The sequence below is a fragment of the Pelobates fuscus genome, chromosome 4 (genome assembly GCF_036172605.1).
Source record: "Pelobates fuscus isolate aPelFus1 chromosome 4, aPelFus1.pri, whole genome shotgun sequence".
NCBI lineage: Eukaryota > Metazoa > Chordata > Amphibia > Anura > Pelobatidae > Pelobates > Pelobates fuscus.
In genome coordinates this window covers 39,467,029-39,493,923 of record NC_086320.1, presented here as the reverse complement: position 1 = coordinate 39,493,923, position 26,895 = coordinate 39,467,029, and the positions used below count along the sequence as shown (strand labels likewise).

General features: G+C 39.2%; 1 protein-coding gene across 2 annotated transcripts in view; it reads left to right on the top strand.

Annotated features, from left to right (window-relative positions):
• Nucleotides 1-26,895, top strand: part of COL14A1 (collagen type XIV alpha 1 chain) — a 135,995-nt gene that overhangs the window by 47,456 nt on the left and 61,644 nt on the right. For both annotated transcript variants that reach the window (XM_063451104.1, XM_063451103.1), the window contains 18 exons: nucleotides 1,626-1,790; nucleotides 2,429-2,590; nucleotides 5,742-5,893; nucleotides 6,442-6,571; nucleotides 7,142-7,287; nucleotides 8,093-8,222; nucleotides 8,628-8,767; nucleotides 11,360-11,486; nucleotides 11,805-11,944; nucleotides 15,290-15,422; nucleotides 16,452-16,496; nucleotides 17,217-17,359; nucleotides 17,638-17,767; nucleotides 18,400-18,522; nucleotides 21,630-21,779; nucleotides 23,451-23,567; nucleotides 25,821-25,967; nucleotides 26,306-26,380. In XM_063451104.1, the coding sequence (XP_063307174.1) occupies nucleotides 1,626-1,790; nucleotides 2,429-2,590; nucleotides 5,742-5,893; nucleotides 6,442-6,571; nucleotides 7,142-7,287; nucleotides 8,093-8,222; nucleotides 8,628-8,767; nucleotides 11,360-11,486; nucleotides 11,805-11,944; nucleotides 15,290-15,422; nucleotides 16,452-16,496; nucleotides 17,217-17,359; nucleotides 17,638-17,767; nucleotides 18,400-18,522; nucleotides 21,630-21,779; nucleotides 23,451-23,567; nucleotides 25,821-25,967; nucleotides 26,306-26,380 (2,355 nt within the window). The remainder of the gene's footprint in view (nucleotides 1-1,625; nucleotides 1,791-2,428; nucleotides 2,591-5,741; nucleotides 5,894-6,441; nucleotides 6,572-7,141; nucleotides 7,288-8,092; nucleotides 8,223-8,627; nucleotides 8,768-11,359; nucleotides 11,487-11,804; nucleotides 11,945-15,289; nucleotides 15,423-16,451; nucleotides 16,497-17,216; nucleotides 17,360-17,637; nucleotides 17,768-18,399; nucleotides 18,523-21,629; nucleotides 21,780-23,450; nucleotides 23,568-25,820; nucleotides 25,968-26,305; nucleotides 26,381-26,895) is intronic.

Genomic DNA, 26,895 nt, shown 5'->3' with positions numbered 1-26,895 from the left:
TGAGGGTAGTGGGGGTGATGGTGGTGGGGGTGAGGGTGTTGGGGGTGATGGTGGTGGTGGGGGGTGAAGCTGAGGGTGGTGGGGGGTGATGGTGGTGGTGGGGGGGTGAAGCTGAGGGTGGTGGGGGTGATGGTGGTGGGGGTGAGGCTGAGGGTGGTGGGGGTGATGGTGGTGGGGGGTGAAGCTAAGGGTGGTGGGGGTGATGGTGGTGGGGGGTGAAGCTGAGGGTGGTGGGGGGTGATGGTGGTGGTGGGGGGGTGAAGCTGAGGGTGGTGGGGGGTGATGGTGGTGGGGGTGAGGCTGATGGTGGTGGGGGGTGAAGCTAAGGGTGGTGGGGGTGATGGTGGTAGGGGGTGAAGCTAAGGGTGGTGGGGGTGATGGTGGTGGGTGAGCCTACCTTTCCCTGGTGGTCCAGTGGGCTCCCTGGTGGTCCGGTGGCCCCTGCTCCCGGTCTGCAGCTCCACAGAGCTGCAGACCGTGTAATCTCGCGAGATTCAGAGCGTTGCCATGGTAACCTGCGGCAACGCTCTGATTGGCCAATTCTCGCGAGTCACATGGTCTGCAGCTCTGCACACTGCGGAGCTGCAGACCAGTGTCTGCGGTGGCCGGCCGGGCAGTCAGGAGGGGCCTCGCACCCGGCGGCATACCGGGCAAGCTGCCGGGCCCCCTCCTGGTGTCAGGACCTGACACACTCTGCTAACAGGCGGTTTAGGCGGCCGCGAGGCCCCCGCCAGCGCGAGGCCTTAGGCGGCCGCCTAAACCGCCTAATTAGAGAGCCGCCTCTGAAGTAGTTATTGGAATAGAATGGAATGTATCAGTAATCAGAAACTCTGATCAAAGTGTTTTAATTCTAATATTAACTCCAGTTAGAGAATGCAATCTACATCTCAAACTATTCATTTAGGTCAGGGGTAGGCAACCTTCGGCTCCTCAGATGTTTTGGACTACATCTCCCATAATGCTTTTACAGCCATATTGCTGGCAAAGCATCAAGGGAGATGTAGTCCACAACATCTGTAGAGCCGAAGGTTGCCTACCCCTGATTTAGGTCATAATGTTGGTGTGTTTCAAGACTCAGCATACAGAAAAAGATTTCATAAATTGTAATAATTTGGAGAGGAAAAACTGCCTAATCTATATTAATCCTGAAAGCCTTAGTTTCTGGCAGAATATAACTATTTATTAGTTTAGAGCAGGCTAACCAGACGAGGAAGATATGATAGAAGATGGTTAGTTCCCCAACAGCTGGAGAGCTACAGTACCTGCTGGGTTCTCTTGCTTAAAAGTAGCGGCACCAGCAATAATATTGGATCCACAGAGGTTTTTAATTGTTTATATATACAGTAAATATATTCCCTATAATAGCACATCAATGGGGATTGTCTGCTCTCTGGTTCCATCACTTTTTTGCAAAAACATTTTATTCTATGGCATTCGTTAAATCATATACTTTAATATTTCCATCACGATTTTAGTGCCAGAAGGTTTTGAGTAATCTCTCACTAAATGTTGACCATCCCCGGGCGTTAAACACTTTGCATGCATGTTAACTGTTTTGATCATCTGAAAGGCGTAATACCATCTTATGACATGTATCGTCAGTTTAACATGTATCGGTTCTGTAGGACTTGCTTTGACATACATCCTGGAGAACAGTTTCAAAGAAGAATCGGGAGCCAGGACAGGACTTCCAAAGGTTGGCATTTTGATCACTGATGGGAAATCTCAAGATGATGTCCTTCCACCAGCCAGAAGTCTGAAAGATGCTGGGATTGAGCTGTTTGCAATTGGTAAGCTCTGGATACTTTCATTAGAGACAATCTGGCTTAATGGATATTTAGCAACCAGGGGATTATGGCAGGGTCTTCTGTTTGTAATCTGCTCCTTCACAGAAGAGTGATTTAAAGTGAAGTAGTTTAGAAAAAGGAAGTTAAGCAAACTCTGCTCGCTTAGGGCCAGCTTTCGACACTCCAGACTACATCTTAACATATTCTTACCTGCTTTATGGCTGTAAAAGCATTATGAGAGATGTAGTCCACAAAATCTGGAGTGTCCAAGGTTGCCTACACCTGGCTTAGGTAGCCAAGCACCATTGGCATTGCAAAAATATGTATATCTGAGCACTTGATACTATTTGTTTAATCAATTTCTCTAATTATATATATATATTTTTAATGCATTTAGTTTGTGTAATGTGATAGAGGGAATTGTGCATTTTTGATGGAAGTTGTAATCTGACCCAAAGAACACCATTTAAAATGTTAAAGCACAATGAAACCAAGCTTGTGTAAAAGCCCAAATAGCATTGCTAATTATTACAATTTATGATATTTTATTTTTGAATGTACAATGAAAATTCTATTCGGTATCCTTTAATGGTATACATTAATGTTTCCTTATATGTTTCCTATTCTGTACACGTGGCTAGGTGTGAAAAATGCTGACCTTAATGAACTCAAGGAGATTGCCTCGGAACCTGACAACACCCACGTGTACAATGTTGCTGATTTCAACGTCATGAGCTCGATTGTTGAAGGTCTCACTAAGACAGTGTGTACTCGAGTGGAAGAGCAAGAAATTGAAATTAAAGGTGAGTGACTGACGCATTTGCGACAGCTAGCAGACACTGCAGAGGGTATTGTGTTACACATTACAAATATTATGCAAATCTTCAAGATTTATGACCTGGAGTTTTTGTAAGGTTACGAGAGGCATGTGTGTCTGCGTGTGCATGTTTCGATCCTCCAGGCCATGAAGGATTCGTGTAATAACATTGCTTATGTGATTGGGATAAAATGACATTCCACGGCAAAAGGGTAGCAATTTTATTAAACATTATTGGCAAGAGGTGCATTTAATAAATCATCATTATCTAAAGCACAGAATGATTTATTGGCTCATGCGTGATGACTTTATAGTCTTACAACAAAGTATTTTATCTGAGCAGGCCTAACAGTAAGGATGATCTTTTAAAAAGCGGTGGTTTTAAATGAAATGTGCTAAATGATCGTATGGTACGGCAAACGTTAAATTGTTGGAGGTGAAGTTCAGTGTGGATGTGAGCAAGCTACACACATATCCGTAAAGATGGATTTTGTACTTGGAATTAAAAATGGTAAAACGCGATTGATGAAGTCATTAGCATATTGAATACTTTACAGATTTTCTCCCACTCTATTTGTTCTGTGTATTTAGTTTACTGTTATTATTTATAAAGGAACATAAGATACACTAAACTCTGTTGCCTAAGTGAGCATGAGATTCATATACAGTGTTGAGTTGAAGTCATTGTTTTCTTAAAAACTGTTGTGTTGTGTTGGCACTAGCGGAATACAAAACTCTGATTGTTTTTTTTTGTTTACATTTTTACATTCAATTTGCTTTAATTCTTTTGGATAATATTTTAAAATTCGTATTATGATTGGCATTCATATAGCACCAACTTTTTCCGCAGCGCTTACTCAATTTTACACAATCTGTTAGAAAAACATTTCTAAATGATTTATCTACAGAAATCACCCATCGTCAGATCATTTGAAAAAGGTTTTCCAACAGATTTTGATCATTTCAAACTTTTATCCAAAATTATTAAGTTGAGGCCACTGTTATTTTATCAATACACTGGAGTCGGTAGACCTGAGCAGTTGTAAGATAGTCACACTTATTTATTAATGTATATGTCTTCTTGTACCAGGGGTTGAACGTGATATTGATATATCTTCCAGTGAAATTAAGTGACATATTCCAAAACAAAAAATCTGATTTCAAATTCAGGACAATAGGTAGATATTTAACTACAGCCTTAAAAGAAATACCAAATACGTAACGCACTTCAACTGTGGTTGACATACATTCTTCAAGTAGTATTCTGAAAATAATAACATAAATATAAATAGTGCAGGTTATCTGATTTAACAACATAAATCAAAGGAAAAATGTGGAAAATAACTCACATTTGCCAGAGCCCTATCACTCCTGGCTCTGGGTTTGAAGTGTCCCACATGAGAGGGATAATACCCACAACCAGGGTGTACCTAGAGCATTTGGCACCCGGGGCGGATCCTGTGTTTGGCACCCCTTCCCTCCCCTACCTCAACAAAACCAAAAAATACACTTTTAAAATGTTTTCTCTCTTTTAAAAAAAAAAAATTATTGCACACATTTGTAAACTTTGTAAAACCCCTGTCAGCCCCCTTCTATAAAACCCCTATCCTGCGTCTTTCCTACAAAACCGCTGTCCTGTCCCCCTTCTACAAACCCCTGTAGTGCCCCTTCTACAAAACCCCTGCATTTCCCTTTCCAGAAAATCCTCTGCTTAGCCCCCCTTAGTCCCCTGTCCCAATACAAACCCCACCACCACCACAAAATCCCTGCACCCCTCACACACAGTTACAGGCAGACAATCACACACACACAGTTACAGGCAGACAGTTACACACACAGAAACAAGGCAGACAGGCACAAACACACACACGCACACACACACACACACACAGTAACAGGCAGACAGTCACACACACGTACAGGCAGACAGGCACAAACACACACACACACACACAGTAACAGGCAGACAGTCACACACACGTACAGGCAGACAGTCACACACACAAACACACACACAGTTACAGTCACACACAGGCAGACAGCCACACACACACAGACAGACAGTCAGGAAAAGTTACGCAGACAGGCAGGCAAGCAGGCAGACATACAGTCAGTCAGGCAGGCACACAGACAGACATGCAGGCTCATAGACAGGCAGGCACATAGACAGGCAGGCAGACAGGCAGGCAGGCACACAGACAGACAGGCAGGCACACAGACAGGCAGGCAGGCACACAGACAGACAGGCACACAGACAGACAGGCACAATGACAAGTAGACGCCCCCGTTAAACTCCCTCCCCTTAGTATGCCACTACCCACAACAGAAACTTTTGATTAGATGAATATCACCAGAAACTATGTTCGGTTAGCTGTATATGGATCATCTATGGATATAGAGATACAGAAACCCCAGTTGAATAGTATCACAACTCTTTATTCACATAAAATGTTAAAAACACTTGTGGTGGATACGCCAGCAAACAACCCACAACCAGGCAAGTATATCAAATATAAAATGCCACCAGCACACAGACACTTCCAGGTTTCTCCCATTACCAATCACGTGAGCTTTGTGGGCAGACACCCAATGATGTTCGTCATGACGTGTTTTGCCCGCCTTCTCAACCTTCTTCCGATGCCGTCATGGTCTCCTTCTCCTCCTTTTAACCATCTAGCGGCTCCCCTCCTGTTCTCCTATTGGTCAGGGCATGCGGTTTTGAATTAAAAAGTTATTTTGTTCCCTCCTACCTCAGGAGGATCATGATGGCTCAGCACTCTCATTATACATGAGCTGATTGTTTATATATTATAATAAAACATAGTGCACTCAATCCTAACAGATCACTACAGATAACTACAGCCAATTATTAACAGATGCTAGACAGTTTAACATATGTTCAACTTCATTATCCCAATTAAAATTCATACCCACAAGAGATATTTATGAAAGGGTTGGATGCAAGCTCTTGTATTTGTTGCCATGAATCCATGGGCTGTTATAAATCTGGCTACAAATCTCTCGTGATTCTTATATTCAAGAACGATTGATTTCAGAGCGTAGTTAATCTCCCAATGACCTGTCTGTTAAAAGATGTGCAGGGTTTGTTTTTTTTGATGAATTATTTTTCATTACAGGAACAACAGTTGTCACCATTGGCGCTCCTTCTGAATTAGTCACCTCCGAGGTAACAGCTAGGGGATTCCGTGTTAGTTGGACCCACGCACCTGGACAAGTTGAAAAATATAGAGTGGTTTATTATCCAACAAAAGGTGGCCAACCCGAAGAGGTAATTTTAAGTAAGACGGTTGCTAGCCTCACACTTTTTCTTATATCTTCTCCATTCTACTGTTTCTGCACATATTACATTTATATGATTTTTCACATTTTGCAATTCTTGGCTTCTTGTTATATAAAATATAAAACAATCGTTTTGAGTGTTGTGTATGTGCTATAGTAATATATATATAAATAATATATTTAAAGAATATAAAAGTTGGACATCTAATAAGAATAATGAAACTTTTTTTTTGCTTGCATCAAAGCTCTTTGCTCCCTATTGTCTTAAACTCCAGATATTTTCTGGGGCATCAATTTTCCACTAAGTAACTTAAAACGTAAATTATCGTAGAGAAACAAGTACATTGTCAGGATTATATTTTAGGAGAGATATAATACATTTCATATTCAAAAATATATGAATTAGATACATTTTTACTGATGCAAAACTCCTCCAAGTGTTACGAATTCTGCATAATTATTCACTCACCTGTTCACACACTGTTAAAAAATAATGCCATTTCTTAACTCCCCTATTTTATTTAATCATTGTTGCAGGTTGTAGTCGATGGCAGTGTGTCAACCACTGTACTAAAGAACCTGATGTCTTTAACAGAATATCAAATAGCTGTGTTTGCTATCTACGTTAATGCTGCCAGCGAGGGGTTACGTGGCACTGAAACCACATGTGAGTAGTACAGTTATGACTCTAACTAGTCTGCAGGAAAATGACTTTCAAATTGTTTGGTCTGAAAGGCTCAAACTTTGAAATATTAGACTGTGCCATGAAGGGCAAATTGAAAATACATCCAATTTATGATTCATCTACAAAACAGATGTGCATTCAAAGAAAGTACGTCACAGGGTTGGTTCAAGGAATTTTGGGGAATTTTGAGATCAATTTCAACAGGAGCGTGTTTATGGAATTATCTATTAATTCTTAGTGTATATATTAATTGAGTATGATTCCTTTTACAGAAAAAAATAAACTTAATTGAAAAAGTTATTTTAAAAAAAAATAGTGTTGTAGCGATATATATTTCAATGTAATTCGATTTTTAACATACATTTATGAAAATTATCTATCTACCTGGCTATTTTGTTTTCACAAAACTGTATTTAAATATCTAGGACAGATATGTGTTCCAGGATCTTCATTTCCAATGCATTTCTGTCTTTGAACTTTTACTGAAGTTCGAGCATTTGCCGTGAAACGCGTTGTGGATTTACAGTTCTGAATATCAATATTCCCTTTCAGTGGCACTACCTATGGCGTCTGACCTTGAGCTTTATGACGTGACCCACAGGAGCATGAGAGCCAAATGGGTTGGAGTTGCTGGGGCTAGTGGGTATATGATTCTCTATGCGCCCCTTACAGGTGATGCAACAGCAGATGAAAAAGAGGTAACAATATTTTAACGGTTTCCCCCCCCCTTATTATTATTTTTTTTAATTTGTTCATTCAATCTTTTCTGCTTAGCAGATGTCTCAGGTATGCTGTAAATGATTAAAGCAAATTAATCAATCAGACCAAAACATGCATATTTAATTTACTTCTCTTTGACAACATGTGTCTTATTCGCCTGAGCCCCAATGTTCTGCTATTCTCCTACAAGTCATAAAAATAAAGCTACCTTTTGAATATACAGCAATAAAATGTACGTAAATAGGCCCCACATTTTGCACAGGGCTTTCTCGTGATTACACAATGAATAGAATACCAGTTCAATTTGCCCCAGTTTTTCCTCCATTCAATAGTTTGCAAACTGGGCAAAGGATAATGTGCGTAGCCTTCTTTAAAGTGAAGATCCAGAGGACCTTGATGTAGGTGTAAGCTAGTATCTGGCAACATTACCACTCAGATTACAGAATGCCGTAACAGTAAGTTTAATTTATCTGGATGGGTCTGCAGATAGGTAGGACATACCCTATGAGGAAGCAAGTTGGGGAATTATATTAAAGGGTGAGGTCTAAAACTTACATGTTGGGGGAAAGAGAGATTGGAATTCAAGGTGTTGTTGGTGCAAGTAAATGTAACTGATACAGAGTGAGGAGAAAGGATTAGAGGCAGAGGAAAGGATACATTAAGTGCAGATGAGCTAGTGGATATGAGGGATGTATGTCAAAATGTCAGAATTCAAAAAAGTTTGAATTTTTATAAAAAATGTAATGAATGAAAATGTGAAACAGAACATATCCTGTATTTCAGATGAAGGTTGGTGGGTCCACAACTGATGTAGAACTGGATGGGTTGACTCCCAGTACCGAGTACACCGTAACGGTCTATGCAATGTTTGGAGATGAAGCCAGCGACCCGCTGACTGGGCAGGAAACCACATGTATGTTCCTAGTGTGCTTAAATGTGAAGCTGCTGTACAGATGCAATACACTATTTTACAAGCACAGACCTATTGGCCCCAAAATAAAATTTCTAGATGGCCAATGGTGGGAGAATCAGGGGAGAATGATAAACTAGGACAGGTCAAATTTAGGGCAAACAGGGTAAATTGTTATTAGTGTCTGTCATCGTTAAGGTCCACATGTGTAGTAATAGAGCAATGAGGGTTCAAATCCTGTTACTAAAATTCTGCAAAGTATTCCTCATTCTCGTTGTGGGTGACCAGATTGTTTAGATTCCAGTCCTAAACTACCTCTTTTATGTTCTCTAATGATTCTTGGTCACCTGGACATACATTTGGCAAACGTTTTAATTTTTCAATATTTTTACGTATTTCTTTCTGCAGTACCTTTAAGCCCCCCAAGGAACCTCCAATTTTCCAATATAAGGCACAGCTCTGCAACAGTTTCATGGGATCATTCCAACAAAAGAGCCAATGGCTACCGGATTATGTATGTGAAGACTGGTGGATCAGACATGAATGATGTAAGTAAATATAGTCGATTGCCTTGATAACCTGTTTCAAAAGTGGTATAGAAGACATTATTATGTGACCTTCATTGTACATCGAACCAATTCAAATTCAGTTAAAATAGTCAATTTCAATTAGACTGCCATGCTCCAGCTCTTCCTACAGCTTTTTTTTATAACAATATCCTTTCAGTTCTTAGAGACATTATTGTGGGATAAATAAAGGTACTTGAACTCCTTTATTATGTGGAAATAAATACATCGGAAGTTCTTTATTTTATCGTTACCTTCTGGCGATGCAGAGTCTCTACAATCATTTTTTTTCTTTTCCAAAATGCTTCGTTCTTAAAGAAAATACCAGGTGCATATATCACAGTAAATCCCTTAAATATTTATATACATATAATTTCACATTATTTAAGCAGATGGGACAGATCAGAGGTTTTTGGAAGGGTACCATCTAGTAGCATATCAACAAAGTAAATACGAATAATCTTTCTGAAAGCTTTAAACCATATAGCTAAATCTTTTTTCGTAATCAATCTAAACTACTGAAACTATATTTACTTTTATATATCAAATTCTAAAAAAAAAAAAGGATTAAGTTTTGATTTATTTCCCAGTATCAAGGAGATCTGTTCATTAATCTGGGATGAACTGCCGAATGGCTTGCAAAATATATGCTAAGATAACAAAAACCTAACATTTTATCATTTTATACCATTCGGTAATATCAACCTGTTTCCAGGCTGAGTTACATAGTTACATAGTTACATAGCTGAGTATTACCCTACTAATTAGAAATTATATCCCTGTATGTTATGTTTTTGGAAGTATTTATCCAATTGCTTTTTAAACATCTGTATGGACTCTGATAAAATCACCTCTTCAGGCAGAGAATTCCACATCCTTATAGTTCTTACTGTAGAAAAAACTTTTCTTTACCTTAGATTAAATCTCCTTTCTTCCAGCCTAAATGCATGCATGACCTTGTGTCCTATGTATAGCCCTGTTTACGGATAGATTTCCAGACAATGGTTTGTACTGGCCTTGAATATATTTGTATAATGTTATCATATCCCCTCTGAGGCGCCGTTTTTCCAAACTAAAGAGATTTACATTTTTTAACCTTTCTTTGTAACTAAAATGCTCCATTCCTTTTATCAATTTTGTAGCTCGTCTCTGCACTTTTTCTAGTGCCATGATATCCTTCTCTAGAACAAGCACCCAAAATTGCACAGCATATTCAAGGTGTGGTCTTACCATCAATTTATAAAGATGCAAAATTATATTTTCATCCCAAGAATTTATGCCCCTCTTTATACATGACAAAACCTTACTGGCCTTAGCAACTGCAGATTGACATTGCATATTGCTGCCTAATTTGTTGTATATAACAATACCCAAATCCTTCTTGTGTGTGGTTATTTCTAATTCACTACTATTTAGGGTGTAAGTTGCTTGTGCATTCTTGACCCCGAAGTGCATAACTTTGCATTTCTCTACATTAAATTTCATCTGCCATTTTAGTGCCCAATCCCCCAATCTATCTAAATCCCTCTGCAGCAAAGCAATATCCTGCTCACATTTTATTGCTTTACAAAGTTTTGTGTCATCTGCAAACACTAAAACATGGCTTTCAATGCCTATTGCAAGATCATTTAGAAATATGTGAAATAGAAGCGGTCCCAGAACAGAACCCTGAGGAACACCACTTACCACTTTTGTCCAACTTGAAAATTTACCATTAATGATAACTCGTTGTACTCTATCCTGAAGCCAATGTTCTAATCAAGAACAAGAATAATCATCTAAACCAATTTATTTTAGTTTGAAGACTAACCTTTTGTGAGGAACCTTATCAAATGCCTTGGCAAAATCCAAGTAGATCACATCCACTGCAACACCCTGATCTATACTTCTACTTACTTCTTCGTAGAATGCAATTAGGTTACTTTGACATGACCTATGTTTCATAAAACCATGCTGATTATTGCTATTAAGTTCTTCCCAATTAATTCCTGAATATTATTATGAATATATTTTTCCAGTCACAGAAGTTAAGCTCACAGGTCTATAATTTCCAGGGAAGGATTTTAAACCATTTTTAAATATAGGAACGATATCTGAAACTAAAGAATCTTGAAAGATTAAATGTCCCCACTTAAGTACTCGTGGGTGAATACCGTCAGGCCCCGGAGCTTTATTTACATTACATTACCTTGTCCCGAGTCATGCAATCACAAGTTTACTACACGTTTTTTGCAGCAATCATTTGCAAATCTCTTGCCATAGGATCTTTATTAATATATACAGAAGAAAAATAATTTAACATTTCTGACTTTTCCTGGTCTTCATTAACTAACAGGCCCATCTCTGTTTCCAATTTACCTACACTTTCATTTTTTATTTTTTTAGAATTGATGTATTGGAAAAAAATTTGGGGTTGGTTTTGCATTCTTTGGCTATCAATTTCTAATTTTCTAGTTTAGCCACTTTGATTGTCTTTTTGTTCTCAATGTTGTTGTTATTGATGGGTTTGTGAGCAGGAAATGTAAAAATCCAGAACACAGGTTGAAGGCCACATTCCATTTTGTATTCTTATAGGTTGAAGTCGACCGAATCTCGACCTATAACCTGGAAAAGCTGGCCTCCCTCACAGAATACACTGTAGCTATTTTCTCTATTTTTGATGAGGGACAGTCTGAGCCACTCACAGGAACCTTTACGACAAGTAAGTCTTTTAAAACACCCATATTTACTAGAAAAAAAAAAATGTTGTTTTCCCAAGGCTTGTCTACGTGATGGATGACACTTTTACCGGGTTACTAACATAAGTGAGAGTTCAATGTCAACTCAAAGTGAATTCTAAATTTAAGGTGAAAATAACCGGGTGTAAAAATTATCTAAAGTCAATTATGCTTTTAGTTTGGATACTCTGGCCTTAAATTTGAATTTCACTTTAGTGAATGACCCCATAAATGTATTTGGATATTATGTGCAAAATAAAATGCATAAAATCGAAATAAAAAACTGATTGCCGTCTGTACAGAGAAAGTGCCAGCTCCCCAGGACCTGCTGGTCAGAGAGATAACCACGGAAAGTTTCAGAGCCCTGTGGAAGGCTTTCTCTCCAGATATTGCTATGTACAGACTGACCTGGACCTCACTTAGCAGTGGACAATCTCAAGAGGTAATTACTATATAGCTAATACGCAAGTACTATATAACTACTGTGCAACTAAAAAGCAAGTATCATACATGTACTGTGCAAGATCGAACACACTATTAAACTTGATTGTTACTAGTTTATTAATCTAAACATTTTTAAGTTGAAGTTGAAAATGTATAAAATGTAGCAATGAAACAATAAAACACTGGTAAGATGTTTGTTTATTCAGTAATCTGTAGAATATATAACTAGAATTGTTTACATAGCACAAACAAATAAAATTTTGATCCGTATCAGGGATTTAAGAACAATCTGCAAAGATGGACGGCTAAAGGCGAGCTTCTAAACTACAGCAGGGTTGGGCAACGTGTGGCACTCCAGGTGTTTTGGACTATTTCTCCCATAATACTGGCAAAGCATCAGGGTTCATGTAGTCCACACCCAAAGTTACGAAGGTTGCCTATCAATGGTCTAGACTAGAGGGAGGGTAGACCAAACATCTTAACACATAAAGGAAACTCTAGACTATTTTAATATATTACTATGGGTCAAACATGTCTATCCAGGAATATGAGAGGTTTAACCCCTTAAGGACACATGACATGTGTGACATGCCATGATTCCCTTTTATTCCAGAAGTTTGGTCCTTAAGGGGTTAAACAAAATGGAAAATGTCCCTGAAAGATGTATACATCGTACACATGAAATTGGCTTGTTTTCAAGAGACACACATTGCAACATTCCATGATCTTGTACTTATTCCTAACAAACTTCCCTAAAGCTATACATTCAATGGCCTCTAAAAAAAGCAGGTGTGCCTGTACTCATTAATAAAAATGTAGCATTCAACGCCCTTTACCAAATGATTGACTCCCTAAAGGCAGATTAGCCATTTTTAACTTGCACGATTAATGACAGAAATCATCCAATAGTGAACGTGTATCACTGCAGCACTTCAGGGCACTGCAAACTGGGAACTTGCAAAAATTAGAGAAGACGTAGAACTACTTTGCACAGAATTTAGATGAAATCTTGATTTTGGACTTGACGGGATATTGTCATGTTTTAGGATTTTCAATATTTTGTTTGCCTAACCCCAATGTTTAATGAATATGTATTTGCGAGGTGTGGAAAATAAAAATACATATATAAATTCACACCTCTTAATCCTACAACAGGGAGCCTACATATTAGCTAACTGTCAATCATTGGTTTAAGCAGTGTCCAATGAACCTTTTAAGTCTTCTCAAAAGGACAATGAGTACAAAATCTTGACCCAAGGTCTTCAAAGCATTTGCGATTTATAAACATTTTCTTTTGTCTTTCTTTGCTTCTTGGTGACAGATCTACCGTATTTTTCGCTCCATAAGACGCACCTCACCATAAGACGCACCTAGTTTTTAGAGGAAGAAACCCAGAAAAAAAATATTCTGAACAAACTGTCCCATAGTGTTTCTTACTATGGGACAGTTTGTACAGAATATTTTTTTTCTCCCCTGTCCCATAGTGTCCCCCCCTTCCATAGTCTTCTCCTCTCTCCCATAGTCTTCACTCACCCCCTCCCCATAGTCTTCATCCCCCCCCTCCCCATAGACTTCATCCCCCCCTCCCCATAGACTTCATCCCCCCCTCCCCATAGACTTCATCCCCCCTCCCCATAGACTTCATCCCCCCTCCCCATAGACTTCATCCCCCCATCTCCCCATAGACTTCATCCCCCCCTCCCCATAGACTTCATCCCCCCCCTTCCCATAGACTTCATCCCCCCCCTCCCCATAGACTTCATCCCCCCTCCCCATAGACTTCATCCCCCCATCTCCCCATAGACTTCATCCCCCCCCTCCCCATAGACTTCATCCCCCCCCCTTCCCATAGACTTCATGCCCCCCCCTTCCCATAGACTTCATCCCCCCCCTCCCCATAGACTTCATCCCCCCCTCCCCATAGACTTCATCCCCCCCCTCCCCATAGACTTCATCCCCCCCTCCCCATAGACTTCATCCCCCCCCATAGACTTCCATCCCCCCCCATAGACTTCCATCCCCCCCTCCCCTCCCCATAGACTTCCATCCCCCCCTCCCCTCCCCATAGACTTCCATCCCCCCCCCTCCCCTCCCCATAGACTTCCATCCCCCCCTCCCCTCCCCATAGACTTCATCCCCCCCTCCCCATAGACTTCATCCCCCCCTCCCCATAGACTTAATCCCCCCCCTCCCCATAGACTTCATCCCCCCCTCCCCATAGACTTCATCCCCCCCCATAGACTTCCATCCCCCCCATAGACTTCCATCCCCCCCTCCCCTCCCCATAGACTTCCATCCCCCCCTCCCCTCCCCATAGACTTCCATCCCCACCCCTCCCCTCCCCATAGACTTCATCCCCCCCCCTCCCCATAGACTTCATCCCCCCCCTCCCCATAGACTTCATCCCCCCTCCCCATAGACTTCATCCCCCCTCCCCATAGACTTCATCCCCCCATCTCCCCATAGACTTCATCCCCCCCTCCCCATAGACTTCATCCCCCCCCCTTCCCATAGACTTCACCCCCCCCTCCCCATAGACTTCATCCCCCCCCTCCCCATAGACTTCATCCCCCCCCATAGACTTCCATCCCCCCCCATAGACTTCCATCCCCCCCCTCCCCTCCCCATAGACTTCCATCCCCCCCTCCCCTCCCCATAGACTTCCATCCCCCCCCTCCCCTCCCCATAGACTTCCATCCCCCCCTCCCCTCCCCATAGACTTCCATCCCCCCCCTCCCCTCCCCATAGACTTCCATCCCCCCCCTCCCCTCCCCATAGACTTCCATCCCCCCCCTCCCCTCCCCATAGACTTCCATCCCCCCCTCCCCTCCCCATAGACTTCCATCCCCGCCCTCCCCTCCCCTCCCCATAGACCTCCATCCCCCCCCTCCCCTCCCCATAGACTTCCATCCCCACCCCTCCCCATAGACTTCATCCCCCTCCCATACTGTCCCCCTCCCCTTGTCCTATAATTACTTACCTGTCTTGCAGCGTTGGCCGGCAGCACAGGGCGCACCGCGGTAGTGGAACTTGAATTTCATGTTCCGGTTTCCGGCGGGACTGAAAGGAAGTGCGCACTCAGCTTGTGCACACTTCCTTTCAGTCCCGCCGGAAACCGGAACATGAAATTCAAGTTCCACTACCGCGGTGCGCCCTGTGCTGCCGGCCAACGCTGCAAGACAGGTAAGTAAAGCTTCACATTCGCTCCATAAGACGCACAGACATTTCCCCTCACTTTTGAGGGGGAAAAAAGTGCGTCTTATGGAGCGAAAAATACGGTATATTAAATATTTCCAATGCTGGGGATTTGTATCATACTGTAATATGTGCGTGCTTTATCTAGATTGTCCTGAATGGTGACATCACCTCCTATCTGATTGATGGATTAACTCACAGCACAGAATATGAAGTTTCACTCTCCGCAATATTTAACGACGAAACTGAAAGCGATGCTATAGCTACCTTAGCGACAACATGTAAGGAATATTTCATAGCAGCTTTAATGTGTTCATTTCGTATAGAAATTTAGATGGCAAAATATTATAATAAATATTTTCCATCAATGCCACATAATGCAGTATTCAAGAGCTACTCACTGTAGTCGTTATGCTTCCCTATTGTAAGTAGTCAAACCATTTGAGATCATTTTAACTTCTTACCTGAGATGCTCCTCAGTGTGTGTCGGAGAAGGCATGTACTTGCCACTCTCATTGCCATAGACCACACTGTGTAGACCATTCCTCTCCTAGTAGTTACTTGCCCAACCATCCTTCTTCCATAGTCACTATCCTGCTGCCTATAACACTGACAAAGGTCACTCTGAGTGGCTTGCTTTGTATGAAGTAACAACATGAATCACAAACTACATTGTGAGCTATGTGGAGATGCACTGTGCTATATGTAGTATACATAGCCCAAACACAGTGCATATTGCCAGCAGAGGCACTCTTCCTGGAGCCTCTGCCAGCTTCCTTCAAACCTGAGACCAAAACCATCACAGCCTAGCTGATTGCCCTAGTCAATCGACCAGTAGACCAAGATCAGCCTTTAGAGATCCCTAGTGCTAGATGTTTGCCAGTAAGCAGAGTTCAGAAAGTTTATTGGGATGGATTGGAGACATTGTACTTTGGAACAAAAATGTTTAAGACTAACAAAGGGAATTGTTTTTTTAGTAACTATTGTGGACATGCAGGGTTAATCTTTAAAGTATGAACTGTCAAAAATTCAAAACCAATTCAAGTAAATTTAAAATTGTGGAAACATTTCCAAATCAAGTATGTTTTCAGTTCCTGTATTGTGGCCTAAAACGTGAAATCCATTTTATATTCGTAACAATTTACACTTTAGCGAGTAACACTAATCTGGTTAGGATCAACAAAATGAAGACATTTTCGGTTCAAGCATAAAAAAATCTCGTTCTTGAATAATCACAGTTACTCTTGGACGATGATTTGTCACATTTCCAATTAACAATGCCCTAAAAGATATTCTTTTTGTTGTTACAGTAACCAGGACTACCACTACACCCACCACCACTACAATGTCTCTACGTAAGTACATCATGCAATTTGAATAGAAAACTTAGGGGAAGAATAAGGTATTCGTGATACCAATACAAGAGTCTGATTTCCTGTGCAAGTGATTCAATTAAAAATAATAATAAACTAAAATCTAAAAAAGACCAATGCATTGAAAAAATCGGGGCAAATCAAACCAAAACCGTGATACGAAAATTACCTTCTTGGTCTCCATGTGAAACAATTTTATAATTCTTCTGTCATAAGATCACTGCAATTCTTAACACTGTATAGTGGAACAGGTGCACCAAGGCCAATTCTGTTTGGATAATTTTGCAAAAAACATACGCTTCTTTAAACAAAAATAGTCCTGGATTCATTTGATGCCTTTGTCAGTACGATGGTAATACCCAATTCCCATCTGTGTCGTTTGATGATATTAATGTGAGGCCTGTCTCTTATACTGTTATTGTACTTTTCTTTCTAATCACAGCCATTTTTGTGTCAAACTGACTTTTAATTTTTGTTTGGAATAAAGAGGTTTAGGAATAATTGACTAGGTGACTAGGAAATTACTAACAAACATGGTCAGAACCTGTTGTGGTTTGTGCACTTAACAGTGAATTGAGGAGAAGTAACAGGGGAATTGTATATTCTAAACTAAAATAACTGACGTGACAATAGCTAGCAATTTGTAATTTAGTCAGTAACCCTGAAAGTCGTATTGTTCACTATAATTATTTTTTGTTCTAGGTCTCCGATTTGAATTTAGAAAACTTAAGATAGATGATGAAACTACATCTAGTCTTCATGTTTCATGGCCCATGAGTGATCCAAATATAAAGCACTTTAAAGTGTCTTATGTCATGACTGATGGTGATCGTGGTGAAGAAACGGTGAGTTGCTAAGTAAAACGAGTGCTGGTATCCCACCAGATAGCATCTTGCCTTCGAGTTTCACTACCTCGGAGTTCTTCACATTAGAATTCATATTCACAAATCATTTGCTTTTTACAGCAAAGAATATAAATATTTGCTATTGCTACCCAGTCTCTGACAAGGTCCAATCACCATGGTCATCTGTGCTTGGACTGTGGCCAACTAATAGAGCTATGCAAAAATGTGACAAAAATGCCTAGAGAAAGAAATGGTAACAGACCTTATGTTTCTCACAGGCAATAGTACCAGGACAACAGCAGGAGATTGTTCTTCAGCCTTTGCTTTCAGATACGGAATATAAAATCACAGTCACGCCTGTTTTTGGTGATGGAGAAGGAAAAGGCATTTCAGGAGTTGGAAAAACATGTATGTCCTTTATATATTAACATATCAAACAATTTGATTGATTTAATCTAAGGTTGTTATAATAATTCTTCAAAATTTTATTTTGAAACTTTTTGATGGAACAATTGTCAGTTGTTTGTTTTTTTTCCTCATACACAAATATTAATATTGTTTGCTAGATACTTTCCCAGAAATAAGACAAAATTGAGTTGGATGTAAATTCAGATTTGCGCAGTTACGTTTACTAAAACCGAGGCCACATTGATGTCAATGTGGATTCATATCTGGAATTAACTTGGCTAGACAATGCCACATTGATTTTGACAAGGAATAGTCTTCTTGTTTTGTTAAGTTAGTCTGCTACAGATGGGGGCCACATTGACTTTAACATGGATTCTTCTCTGGAGTTTGTCTGGTTGGTTTGCCACAAATGAGTACACATTGGCTTTAATGTGAACAAATATCAAGAGCTTGTTAGCCAGATAATTCCGTTAGTTTGACTGAGATGAGGTCAGGTTGAATCCAGTTAAGTAGTTTATTCAGTCAGGAAAGCAAAACGAAAAAAGAAACGTGTATGTCAAAGTGAAAATAGTATTAATATATAACCTGATTTATTTTTTTAAGTATACTTACACCAGTTATGTTTCACTTAGTGCCTTTATCTGCGCCACGAGATTTGCGTGTTTCTGATGAATGGTACAACAAGCTTCGCATTACTTGGGATCCACCTCCTTCACCCACTATGGGCTACCGAATCATGTATAAGCCTACAAATGGTAAGCTGATTGTTATCCTATAAATGTCAAAATACAAAAACATGTCTCTCACGGGGTTAAGCCAAATCCATGGGAAAGAATTGAATGTATTCCTTTTTGGAACTGACCAATGTGAGACCACAGAGCATTACTGTTCTACTACTATTTAAGTTCCTTGCAATGTCTTGTTGGACAGAAAAGCTACAAATGATTTATTAGTCATGTCAGAAGTTGTTTTTTTGACACCCTTGACCCAAGAATAAGCACTTAGGAAGGGGCTAAAATTAGAGGAAAGTGGAATATAACTGGAATTAACAAGAAGGGAAAGTTTAATGTATAATCCATTCCTGAAGTTTGCATCTGAATCACATTCCTTCTCGACCAGATGCGTTTTTACAACAGTTTCTTTATTTTATACCCCTTTCACTAAAATATATGAGTATTTTAAGGTAGAACCAATTTTACTCTGTATTAATTACTGGTAGGTGTTGATGCTTTTTGCCAGATTGAAAATGTTTAATGGAAGAGAAAATTAAAAAAATATATTGGATGAGGCAATAAATAGTAGGAATGTGGATCTATCTTTATAAATAGTGATGTCGCGAACATAAAATGTTCCGTTCGCAAATGGCGAACGCGAACTTCCGCAAATGTTCGCGAACGGGTGAACCCGGCGAACCGCCATAGACTTCAATAGGCAGGCGAATTTTAAAACCCACAGCGACTCTTTCTGGCCACAATAGTGATGGAAAAGTTCTTTCAAGGGGACTAACACCTGGACTGTGGCATGCCGGAGGGGGATCCATGGCAAAACTCCCATGGAAAATGACATAGTTGATGCAGAGTCTGTTTTTAATCCATAAAGGGCATAAATCACCTAACATTCCTAAATTGTTTGGAATAATGTGCTTTAAAACATCAGGTATGATGTTGTATCGATCAGGTAGTGTAAGGGTTACGCCCGCTTCACAGTGACAGACCAAACTCCCCGTTTAACGCACCGCAAACAACCGCATACAGTCCATTTGCACAACCGCAAACTCCCCATTTGCACAAGGTTGGATACCAAGCTAGCCATGTCCCGTTCCTTGTCCTCACTGATGTCATTGAAGGTCTCTTCCTCCACCCAGCCACGTACAACACCAAAGGTCCCCGAAAGGTGACAACAAGCCCCCTGTATTTGTTTTTTTTAAATGTACACTACTGTTACACCAGATATGAGTTGCACTGTTGTGACACTGTGCCCTGGCAGGCCCTGAAACGCACACGTGTGAAGGAAACTGACTGCTATTATATTACAGTCAAAAAAGTTGTTATTTTTGTTTTTTTTTAAATGCAAGCTATTGTGACACCAGATATGAGTGGTGGCACTGGGACCACCTTAAAAATATTGGATATCGCTAAAAATCATGAGCACTATATACTTTCTCTACAAACCTCTAAAACGAACCAAACTACTCATCCATCCGCTATACCACTTTATCCCACCTAGAACTAGTGCCCAGTTAAAATACTTGACTCTTACTTACCCACACTCAGTCATGCCACACACATTTCACCACTACTCTCACTGAATCCCTCTGACTACGGCTAAATTCATCTTCTGCATCAGAACAATACTCCCAAGATTGGGTTGTATCCATGTTTCGGGTCTTTCATGTAGAATAGGGGCAGCTTCGGTCTCCTTCAACACTGACACTCCAGTGCATATTATTAAACGATTGGTCAGATGGAAATCCTCAGTCTACAACCGATATATTCCTCATCCCGAGAAAGAAATGAGCAAAGCTTTTAAAAGTTTGGCTTTGTAAATTTGATGCAATAAGTGTGTTTTTCTTTAATACCTTTTCACCCTCTTTGCATGAACCCGATTTACATATATTACTAATATGTTTCTGAACATATATATTATATTATTCACTCACTCACTCACTCTCTGGGCCGGCCTAAGACATCATGCTGCCTAGGTCCAACGATAAATGACTATGGGAGGATAATGTATAATAAACACATGTTACTGGCTATGGGAGGATAATGTATAATAAACACAGGTTACTGGCTATGGGATGATAATGTATAATAAACACAGGTTACTGGCTATGGGAGGATAATGTATAACAAACACAGGTTACTGGCTATGGGGGATAATGTATAATAAACACAGGTTACTGGCTATGGGGGGATAATGTATAATAAACACAGGTTACTGGCTATGGGAGGATAATGTATAATAAACACAGGTTACTGGCTATGAAGGGATAATGTATAATAAACACAGGTTACTGGCTATGAGAGGATAATGTATAATAAACACAGGTTACTGGCTATGGGGGGATAATGTATAATAAACACAGGTTACTGGCTATGAGAGGATAATGTATAATAAACACAGGTTACTGGCTATTGGAGGATAATGTATATTAAACACAAGTTACTGGCTATGGGGGGATAATGTATAATAAACACAGGTTACTGGCTATGGGGGATAATGTATAATAAACATAGGTTACTGGCTATGGAGGATAATGTATAATAAACACAAACACAAAAAAAAAAATAATACAAATAAAATAAATGGATGTACCTGTAAAAAAGTAGTTTCCTTTTTCCTAATTAATGCCAGGTCAAGATAGACTTGGATCTACTGGACAAGATGTGACGTTCAAGGACAATCATAGCTGTTTGCTGATGATATTTCTTCTACAAAATCTCTATGATGCTTGTCAACAGCAATACAAAGTTACAATATACAATTGCTCTTTATTTCTGTTTATTTCTGGTTTTGGTCAACTTGTTAAAATAACTCTCTGGTAGTTGGAAGGGAAGAGCGATGTGGTAGGTTTCTCAACCTTCAGATGGCTAATTGGTGTGTGTCTTGGACATGTGCTCTGTAGGAAAGTTTTATGTGACTGCTAACATGTATGTGTATATTTTATGATGTCCTATATTTGGAAATGCCAAATGATCCAAGAATAACAATATTAGTTCCCAGTAAATGTATGGAGTGTATAAAAAGGCAGCATTGTACATGTGTCAGAGCTATGCACTATTTTTACAATTAGAAACTTCATTCGAAGTGTCCAAAAGTAATATGTGCTAAGTTGGTCTCTTTTTTTTTTTTTTTCCAGTCGGAGGACCTGCGTTAGAGACGTTTGTCGGAGATGATGTTAATACCATACTAATTCTCAATCTACTCAGTGGAACAGAATACAGCTTAAAGGTTCTAGCTTCCTATTCTACTGGATTCAGCGACCCCTTGTCTGGCTTAGGAAAAACCTGTAAGGGAATTGGTCATACTGTTTTTTTTGGGGTTTTTTTTAAATTGTTTTAATTGTATGTCATTAGAGGAATGGGTGGATAGATGGATTGACGTAGGGCTCAATTTCCACTAACTATTAGCCGATGGTGAGTGACAATGTAGCCTTGATGAATAGAAACTCACCCCTGGTGAGTGTGCCATTGACCCTCAAGGCATGCAGTGGGCAGTAATATTTCAGGTCTGGTTAGTAGGTTAGGACTTAAAGTTTTAAGGCCTGCATGAAAGATGGACGGACAGAGATAGGTGGATGGATGGATACTCTATCTTTAAAAATGAAAGGACTGCGATGTCACTGGTAGAGTAAAATTACCATATTTTTTATTTCGAAAATGTTTTCTGGCTATGAGATATGAAGAATTAAAACAAGTAAGATGCAATATATACAAAATGTGCTATCTGTATTGTATGTAAAATAGACAACAGCATGTAAATAGATTACACATCGAAAATAAAGAATATCCAACAGCAAGCAGATTGCCGATTTTACTACCATAATTTTGCTATCCTTTTGTTCTTTATCATTAGCCAATACCAGGGGGTTTCACTTTACCAGACCTACCCACTTTGATATTTTCCCTCACTCTTTAAGAAAAGATATTATGTATGTCCTTTGTGCCCAAATCACGATTTGCCTTTTTATTTATGTTTTATAATTTACTGCAGTATAGAAGGCCAGTACATTTCTGTACTTTGCCTTTTTTTTTTTGTGGTTTACCATGTTTCTCTGCCCCTTCATCCACAAAGATTTAAGGTTCTCCTACAACTTCTTGTTAACCTTTATAAACTTACAGAAGGTAATGTTCTACTCGTATACAATAATGAGGCAACCTCATCTCTGCATCAACTCTCGGCATCCGTGCCTTTACTAAACTATACCAACATAGAGTTAAATAGGAACAAGAGGTGAGGTAGACTGAACTCAAATAATATTAGAATCCAGAATATCCTTTTTTAATGTTTCAATTAAACATATTGCATGTCTTTCCTTTGCTATTTTATGATGAATTTACAAATACACTGATTTTATAACTGGAAGATATTAATGATAAATAAATTCCATTAATATCAAAAGAGAATCATAATGTTTCCTGGGTAGGATCCAATGTTCATGGACCAATCTATTGCAGAAGCCCATAAACCGTTTTGAATAGCCACATCAATCAATGACCTCGATTTAAAATTTTTGGCTAACATTTTCAAATGACCACAACTTTTCAATAATTTATCAGCACCATTATCTAGTCACTATTAAAGTCTATGGATATTTTTGTAGATACATCATTTGAAACATAGAAACATAGAATGTGACGGCAGATGAGAACCATTCGGCCCATCTAGTCTGCCCAATTTTCTAAAATACTTTCATTAGTCCGTGGGTAATGATTGTGAAAAGTTTTTCTGAGAGATTGTGAGCGATTGAAAAGTCTATCTAAAAATATGAAATCGAGGCCCATGTTGGTAAAACAAATACTTTAATCTATCTATAGCTTCTTGTTGTTTTCTGTTCTAAAAACTATCTATGATTTTGTAAATGTTTCTTCTCTTTCTTTCTTTTCTTAAATAGATATTTTTTTAGAGTCAATGTATATACTAGTTAAGCTTATGTGAACATGGTTCTGTTTGATTTCAGTGTATCTCGGAGTGACAAACCTGAATTCATATCAAGTTAAAATGACAAGCATGTGTGCCCAGTGGCAACTGCAGAGACACGCTACTGCTTACCGCGCGATCATAGAGTCCATTCAAGGTACAGTATGTTCTTATTTAAAGGGCCTCTATGCTGCTTTAGAATATACAGTGTTGTGTCAGATTGGTCTCATTGGCCCTTTCATTCTAACACAGCAGTTTTCAACCATTTGGAGTATCAGACCCTTATAATAGCCTCAAGACATTTTCAGACCACTACATGCTGATATTCATAATTTTATTGAAACCTTGGTCCCCTTTGTCCCAAAATCCATTTCTATTACACCTTGTTTTTCAATATATGTTACGCTCAATACAAACACAGTTTTCTCACTTTCGGACCCCTGGGTACTTCAAGCCACAGTCCCTTTGTCTCTAACACATCAATGAAATCCACAGACTGTATGGAAACCTAACCTAAACTAGAAAAGCAATTAAAATAAAGTGATTATTTCCCATGGCAGTTATCAATAGTCAATTGTGTTTTTCCAGTCTTCATTAGCCTATGATCTATGATTAAATCCTCAGTTTGGACAAAACGTGCCAGGCCAGGTTCATTGTGCATGGGGTATCCTGTGATTTTCTAAGGCACATTTAATTTGGGCATAAGTTACACTTTGAGTCATGTGTTAAAGTAATAGAACTGAAGTTTGGATTCATGCCACTATGTTGGACTTTCTATGTGAAAGAGAGATGATAAATTCAGTGTATTTTCAACCACCATATATTGCCATATTTTTTAAGATTGTACTTTATCCAAATTTCAAATAGGCTCAAGGATAACATTTTAACATCCAACAGCAATACACATACACATGTGGAACAAATTAAATTAAGGTTTTTAATATTATAGTTATACGTTCGGGATGACAAAACAGGAGGTCGGAAATGTGTCATACTCCTCTTTAGTGAAGAAGAAAATTAAATAATGTAAAATTCAAAACAAATCTTGCATGGGCTATACATAAGGTTAGCAAAGTTGAAAATCCATGTGTAAAATAACAATTTCTGAAATATATATATTATAGATTTTTCACATATCCTACATGTATCGTACAGTTAAGTTGGTGTATGCTTTTTGGCAAATTCGTTACATTGATTGAAAAACACCAATAATTCAGGCAAAAAATGATAACACAGTTTCCATGTATAATAAATACAAAAATTAAAGTGGGTTGGGTATCATGACCTTTATTATTGCTTTAGCCTGGATCCATACTTGGAATGAAATACAGGACAGATATTGTAAACCCAGTCTGCTCGTTTTGGAATATTGCATGGTTCCTCCTTACCAGCTGTGGTGTAGACAAGAAAAATGGCCAATTATAAACATTTCCAGAAGTTTATATACTCAGAAGCACCTTTTAAAATACCTCCATTTGGTACAAATGTCCTCTGGCTGATGAGAATAAATGTGCAAGGATCCTACGGTATCCACAGGCAAGGAGAAAATGACTTGGCTTGCAATGAGGTTACAGAGGTAAATGAAGTTTTTAGTGTTTTTGCCAATGATATACGGCAAGCTGCTTCCAGTGCCAGTGCATAACACTCAGAACGACAGGCGGATGCATATTAGGGACTTTAAGTTGTGGCTTGGTGAATGGTGTCAGGAGCAAGGATTTGGCTTTATTTCTCATGGTAACTCTGTTTGGAATGGAAATGAACTGTTCAAAAAAGATGGTTTGCATCTTTCTCAAATGGGAACAAATGTTCTCAGTGAGCAGTTCAGAGGTTTTGCTAGGATATATTTAAACTAGGAGGGGGGCAAAATGGTGATATAACATCAATCCAACTGCCCCCCCCCCAAAACATGGACAGAAGGTGCCTGTAGCAAGTGTGTTAAAAAATGATAAGCTTAGAGTCATGTCTACAAAAGCTCGCAGTTTAGGGAATAAGATCCATGAACTTGTGACAATAATGGCAAGTGATAATGTAGATGTAGTCGCTGTTACTAAGACATGGTATAATGATAAAAATCACTGGGACATAGCAATACCAGGGTACTCTTTGTATAGAAAATACAGGGAAGGCAAGAAAGGGGGAGGGGTGGCCCTGTATGTGAAGGATAGCATAAAATCTAGCCTAATAAAAGTTAGTGAGGCGAACGTAGAGTCTGTTTGGGTAACGTTAGAATTTGGTAATCACACAGTAAGCTAGTATTGTGACTTAGCACACTCTCATCTATATAGTATTATAATTATAAGCTTCTTACCGTTTTAGGATATGATATGTTTGAAATACAATCTATTTATTTCAATGTTTTAAAGAACCTGTTTCTTGGGAAATTGTAATCTACAATATTACCTTGTTGCAGATGAGACAAAGCAGGAAGTCATGCTTCCTGGAGGAACATCACGTAATTGCTTTTATGAGCTATCACCCAATACCAGATATCGACTCACTCTATACGCTCAACTCCAAGAAACAGAAGGACCCGGCGTCAGCATTATGGAAACAACATGTAAGTAGGTTTCAGCCACATAGAATTGAGCCACATGGACTTGAGATGTATTGGTTCTTGGGAAAATTATGAGTTTGATTATTTACTAAATGCTCATCAGATCAAACATGACCAAGTTGGAGTCTTAGTCTAGTAGGGCATCTGCTAGCTCTGCCAAAGTCAATGAAAAGCCTTTATTTAATGAGAATATTAAACAGACTCACGGGTTATCAGTTTTGTATTGACTTTATTGACTTTATCGTAATGTTGAATCTAAATTCCAATAAACCATACATAGAGATGTGTTTGTTTTATGTTTATTTTATGTAAGGCTAACCATTTTTCTTTAAATGTTTTAGTGCCGCTTCCAACAGCTGCACCCACGCCTCCTCCAACCACAGCCGCTCCTACTACCATTCCTGCGGCCAAAGAAGGTATGATGCAACTCGTGTGGCCTAAATTTTTAATGATAACTAAAACACACAAGTGCCTTACGACCTTAACAAGGAATTGTGACAGTTCCACAATCATTCACACCACCAGAACTAATAAAGTGGCTTGCGCACCCACATGCGTGATGCTATATTCAGTTACATTGTACGCTATCCATGCACCAGAACATCATTGCATCTAAGGTTTTTTTTTAATCTTTTTAATTTATTTGCTTCAGACTAGAACTTTCAAATTAACTCAGTTAATGTGTTAATTTTTGGGTTCAGTCCAAAAAATTGTAAAAGGGACACTTTAAGTGTTTTTATTAAAAAGTTATAATTTCTTAAAAATTATGTTTTTTTACAAACACAATCATTAGTTTGCGATGAGCTGTGGGAAACACAAACGGGTGTAATTGGTTCTGTGCATTCTATTAAAAGCACTAGATTAAGTCAGATATGAGAGCATAGTATAGGGGGCATTGAAAGCTCAAACATATTGCTATGGACAACAATTC